The following is a 6,000-nucleotide window of genomic DNA, read 5'->3' on the forward strand; positions in this document are numbered from 1 at the left end:
AGTCAAATGCTGTCTCACATTGTTAAATTCAATTACTGTTACACTTCATTAATCTTTGGCCAGGCCCTTTCTCCAGCCGGTGCCTCGTCAGACTCCATTCATGAGTTTGAGGGATGGCTTTGTTAACCTGGTTAGCTTTTAAAATAGATGGCCTAATTTTCTCCTGTGTTAAAGCCTCTAGAAGTAACAGCTTAATATGTGTCATTTGAAATGTAGCGTGTGAGAGTCAAATTATGTGAAGGAAAAAAAAAATAACAACTTAGGTGTTCAAATTATAGAAGGTTTAGACAAAAGTTACGATTTAATTGATTGCAAGATGAAAATGTTCAAGTATGTATTAAAAGTAAATAATGAATTTGGGGTATGAGGTTCAGCTCTGGATGGCATGATTTCTCACACTCATTTAATAGCTTAATGACCTGCAAGTGGGGGGGAAAAGCACCACAGAACAGTTGAAGCAAAAACTCAGCTCCAACAAAATACAACCAATCAACCAAAAGATTTCCAACTAAATGAGTTTTTATTAGTCGCGCCATAGATAGACGTCAGTCAGTACAGTTCACCTTCAAGAAACAAGTGTGAAAGATGTACAGTGGAAGGAAGAATCACAAAGAAAGCAATGATGTGCATTGTCAGTGTGGTTTTCAATAATAACACTTGGGGGCGCCAAACTCTATAATGTTTATATTGTACACATAGTGGCTTTAATATATTTGTATCTGGAAGTCCTGTACATAGAAAAAGACTCCTTGAGTTAACAGGTGTTGAGTTGACATTTATTTTCAGGAAGAGGAATAGAAGATTGTGGGGTAATAAGCATATAAGCAAACATTAAGAAATAGATATGTTCAGATATAAATTAATAAACAATTGCATTATATGAGCGGCATAATTCAAATAGTGGTGTTCTTTGTTAATTTTGGTGATTTCATTTAGTGAAAAGTTTACCACCACAAAATGATTAGGTGCTGGACTTGTGGGAAACGTGCACATAATGCATAAACAGAAATATAACAGTGCTAGCCAGCTAGCTGTTTCTCACGCGTCCTAATATCCAAGTTATATTCATTGCAGCTCTGAGGTCGCCTGCCATAGTGCCAACATTGTTGTGGTTGCATTATAAGTGTATAACACTACAGATATTTTGATTATGAGATTGTTAGTTTTTTGTCAATCTGTAAACTAGAAATTTGTAATGAAATTTGAGGCATAAATAAAGAAGAAATTACTTAATGTTATCTTCTGAACTAAGCATAGCCTTTTATATAATATAATAAATGTTAAATACTGACTAGTTCACCAACACTAAAGCCTGCGTTCAGACAGAGTTATTATAGATGCTACACATGCTGTTACTTTATCTTTGATTCCCTATAAATCCCTGTTTCCTAAACTCAGGGGCTTCCCCCGGGGGTGAATGAGTGCAGGAGGGCACACGTGAACGGGGAGGAGGGAGACCTAAGGTTGAATTAAACTGAACAACAAACAAGAGTGCTTTCATGCGCTCTGTTATGCAATGTTACCAAGATTACGTTACGAATTACGTGCTCAGACAGCAAAACGACATGTAGCGTGGTCTGGTAAATTATGCTGATTTAAAAACATGTTGTCATGATGTATCTATATTTGTAGCATAAACAAAAAGAAGCAAGTCACACCTTTAGAAGCAGGAAGTAGCACAGGAGATCACAGGTCAGGACAATAAGTTGATGTGCCAGTAGACACAGAAATGACGTGCAGAAGTGCAGTGCAGTCAGATTAGAAACGTGTTTGTCAGCAATGAGAAACTGTGCCTCAGATAAAGAGAACATATAATACCTTTACAAAATTAGAAATTTACCTAACATTGACATCTGAAAGTGTGTAAAAGTATACAGATATAATTCAGCACTTTTCCTCCTTTTTAGGCTTTTGGAGATTCAGACTTACCAGTGATATTGTATGTTCAGCCAATTTACTACAAATAATCAATACTTAATGTCACTGCTGTCTATTTTACATCGTATGTTGGAGTGTTTGCAATTTTTTAATGTATTTCTCCTACCCCCGTTGTTGTCCATTCATTTCCGTATGGTAGGAAAATCAAGTTCCTCGTTCAATGTGTAGTATGTAACTTTTCAAATAAGCCTGGCCTTAAACTGATACACCACATCACAGCAATGAAACTGAAAAAAAGAAAGAAAGACCTGAGGGTCACTGGATTACACAGTTAAAGTGAGTGTCAGGAGTCTGCTTGTTAATTTTTATGCCATAGGAGAACCAGTGACAAATTACACAATCTACAGCAAGCATTAGAAATGGTCTGCAGGGATATAAAGTGCACATGATTTGTAGTTAAGGAGCTAAAACACTGGTATAGTACTGATATTGGGTTTGTGTTTGTGGAAGTTGTGGGAGGATGGTGCAGTGCATTATTTAGCTCAAATTTCTAGTTTCTTTTTCATGACAAGCTTGTACAGGATCTGGTAGCCATCATCCCAGGCATAGAGCAGCTGCTCCTGTGGGTTGTACTTCAGACTGGAGTGGGCTCCGTAACGCTTTGGAAAGTAAATCAGTGGCGCGTCTTCGTTGGTCACCATGTCATTGACATCAAACACACACTGGACACGAGAGCGACCCGGCTGCTGGGTGTTGTACACGACATATAAAGTGCCACAGATTATGAACGCTGCCTCTGCGTTCTCTCTCGGACAGTTTGTGTCCCACATTTGCTCGATGTCCAGCGAGTTGGTGTCCATTTTAGCCAAAGAGATGTGCCTCTCGTTCTGCCGTGTGGCATAAATGGCCCACAGGCCTTCCTCGTCCACAGCCAGGTCCATCACTGTCTCGGGGGTCAGGCCGTACACCGAGACATGGTCCTGCACTGGAAACACTGCGGTGTCTGTCATAGAGTTGTTCTTCATGTCATATTTAACCACCATTATCTCTTCAACCTGATTTATATAGTACACGTTACTGTTGTAGACAACGTGTCCTGTTCCCCTCCAGGCCGACGGCAGCTTCAGGTTGTTGGACAGTGACATGCCCAGCGAGCGGGTGAAGTCTTGCACAGAAGAAAACTCATGGACAGTGTCTTCATTTGTCCCGTTAAAAATATAGACCTTCCCAGAGCCGCTGCTGGTGTCTTTGGTCCACATGCCCTTTGGCCCTCCAACTCGCTTCAAGATCTTCATGGCTTTTATGCTGGAGATCATGTCGCTGCAGTCTGAAAATGAGAGTGACATGCTAACAATGTTTACATGTTGATGTCATGTAAATATACAGCCCGTTGTCAAGGTGTTAAATACTGACGAAAGGGTGACAAAGCGTCGGTAATTGACGCACTGAGATGAGAATGTGTTGAAATATTTTAGAACTGTTTTTAAAGGAATAACTCAGTATTTTACAAAATACATTTATTCGCTTTCCATCAAGAGTTAGACAATAAGATCAATACCACTCCCATATCTGGCTGTTCATGCCAGACAAGAGACGGTTAGCCTAGCTTCTTGTCGTCACTGTGAGGTTGCCAAAAAGACACGAGAGACTCCAGGAAGGTCACTGCTCCCAGCCAACAAGTTGTATAGCATATTGAACTACAACCAGTTGATTTTCGAGTACAGATTAAACACAAGAAAAATAAAATGTTAATTAGCAAGTTTAGAGGTGCTGGTAGGTGGAACCTGTTACCTTTGCACAGAGCCAGGCTAGCTTTTTATTCTTGTTCCCAGTCTTTATGCTAAGCTAAGCTAACCTGCTGCTGGTTCCAGATTCATATTTTACTAACAGACCTGAAAGTGATATCGATCTTCTCATCTAGCTCTTTGCATGAAAACAAATAAGTGCATGTCCCAAACTGTTAAACTACTCTACTTTAAGTCATGTGGTGACAAGGTCAAGTCAAGTACTTGAGGATCCCCATGTTTGTAAGTTAATTCTTCAAGTCTGAAGACTACAGCTCTAAGAAAAGTTGGACGATGATGAAAAGTAAAGCTTTTTTTGCTACATTTGTTCATAGTATTTAGCTGACAAATTAAATAAAAGGCCAGCAATGTCAGTCCCCCCCTAAATTGTGTTGAAATGTGTTGATTGTGAAGGCCATAGCATGTGATATACATTATTATGACACTCGTCAAAACATTTACTGACCGCTTGTGCCATTTATGGAAATATCTGCATTTGTTATGTTTCTCCACTAATTGATTTATTTTGTCCTTTTTTCAGGGGCACTGTAGTTTACATTAAATCAATCTCACATAGGCTGACCTGCTGCCCTAAATACCAACTGGAGCACCAAATGTGTATCAATCCGCTAGTTAAAATAGTCCCTGAAAAATGCACTTTTTTCTCCTGTTTGAGCCACATTTGCTAAAATCTACAGTGCCCATCTGTTTTAGGACATCGCTTAGCATTTTCTAAAAGTCAAACTACGAATTTATTTGCGAGTGTTTTTTAAGGAATTATGTCTTCATTAGAAACAAACGGACCTGAAGCTAAGAGACACAGACAGGTTGGGGAGTCCGAAAGTATTAAGAGCCGGACTAACGCATTGTAAAATACAGTGTTCATTTTCATAAGCGTGTTGTCTTACTAATCTAATGCAATTGAAGCACACCACATCTCACCTGATAGTTTTGAATACTTGGCCTTCTGCTTCTCCTTTACCAGCGTCACTTCCTGCTCTATCAGTTTGTCATCCACATCAACACATGGCTGGGCTCCATTCTGAGTCTCCAGGTAGTCCAGCTCACGCTCAACCCGGTCCACCCGGGTACCCACGCTGTCCAGATTCATTCTCAATGCCTCTTTCTCTTTATCCAGGTTCTCCAGCTGGGAAACCATTTGTTGCTTCAGCTCCCGCAGCTCTGAGGCATAGCGGGCGGTCTGTTCATGCCACAGAGAGATCCGGTCCTGTTTTAAAAGAAGGGGACAAAGATTAGTAGTTTCTTTATTTATATCTGCAGTTTTACACAAACATACATGTTCACACTTTTTTTCATGCCACCTATTTGGGCAATACAAAGATATTTGTTTTACAGGAGCTATAAATGCATTCCTAAAAAGCTCTGAAAAGGCCATAGTTTTCTGTTCTTTTACAGCTAAGTAAATACACTGGGACAGAAGGGCATAATAAGTAGGAAACTCATCCTCAAACAAACAACCAGGTTTAGCCCATACGTGGCAAGTATCCACCCTGCTCAAATGTCTTTTAGCAAAACATTAAATCCTGCTAGCTCACTCTGTAATAGAACCTGACCTCTGACCTTGCTGTGGAGGAGAAAAATAAAAAGGGATTTACCATACAGGTGATCAGTAAAGTCTGACACTATGTTACAGAGCAGCACAGAAACCGAGGGATGTGGATGGACAATGTTTTAAGGGAGTTTTGTTTAATAAACGACTATAAACCTAATATGAAAATGTTTTATATTTAACACACAAACCACAGTATTAAAATAGAATAACTGAATGAACGGGGAGCCATTTATCCATCACAAGAATAAGTTTCCACACAGGCAGGAAATTCTCTTGAAGGTGGCACACGTTAGTTAAAAGTTTTATATGCATTGTGTCATTTTTTAAAATCTCACTTTTTAACTGCATTTTAATCTCAGTTGCTTTACCCAGACGACAAGCTCATAATCCCTATACATTTCAGAGAGACGTATTTCCAGCATTTTCCTCAGGATTTGTCCACATCTGTATTCCATTGCTTTTGCCCTGTCCCTGGAAGTTTCCTTCCAGAGGGACTCTGGAGCACAGGGCTCGGCAGGGAGGTAAAGGAAGTCTTACCTCAATAGCAAGCAGCCTCCGCTCCAAGTAGTCAATCAGTGCTTGGTGCTGAGCGGTGGCAAAGCAGGCCAAAGTAACCAAGACAACAAGTCCTCTCATTTTGGGTCAGCTCAGTCTCTTTAGGTCCTGTAAAAGTTTGACTGGAGTTCAGTGAGAGAGTATGGACGAGCCAGCAGATTCCCAGAGGTGGGCTGGAATGTTTTACTAAGCTGTTTGGGAGGAGCCAAA

At 40.1% G+C, this 6,000-nt stretch overlaps 1 protein-coding gene across 1 annotated transcript; it reads right to left on the bottom strand.

Moving 5' to 3' along the window:
* Nucleotides 1-501: 501 nt before the first annotated feature.
* On the bottom strand, nt 502-6,000 carry olfml3b (olfactomedin-like 3b). The gene is made up of 3 exons (XM_038696429.1): nt 5,773-6,000; nt 4,605-4,890; nt 502-3,205 (listed from the first exon to the last, which is right to left on the bottom strand). The coding sequence occupies exons 1-3, from the start codon at nt 5,869-5,871 to the stop codon at nt 2,421-2,423; spliced, it is 1,170 nt and encodes a 389-aa protein (XP_038552357.1). The 5' UTR covers nt 5,872-6,000; the 3' UTR covers nt 502-2,420.

Source organism: Micropterus salmoides, unplaced genomic scaffold (genome assembly GCF_014851395.1).
Source record: "Micropterus salmoides isolate LMB-PRFRI ecotype aquatic unplaced genomic scaffold, ASM1485139v1 Ms_hic_scaffold_4, whole genome shotgun sequence".
NCBI lineage: Eukaryota > Metazoa > Chordata > Actinopteri > Centrarchiformes > Centrarchidae > Micropterus > Micropterus salmoides.

Excerpts from the sequence above, each read along its gene's own strand:
- olfml3b (XM_038696429.1), bottom strand. The coding sequence starts at position 5,871 with ATGAGAGGACTTGTTGTCTTGGTTACTTTGGCCTGCTTTGCCACCGCT. Across the intron at positions 4,891-5,772 it reads GGAGGCTGCTTGCTATTGAG|GACCGGATCTCTCTGTGGCA; the intron begins GTAAGACTTCCT and ends CTTTTAAAACAG. Across the intron at positions 3,206-4,604 it reads CAAGTATTCAAAACTATCAG|ACTGCAGCGACATGATCTCC; the intron begins GTGAGATGTGGT and ends TCTCATTTTCAG.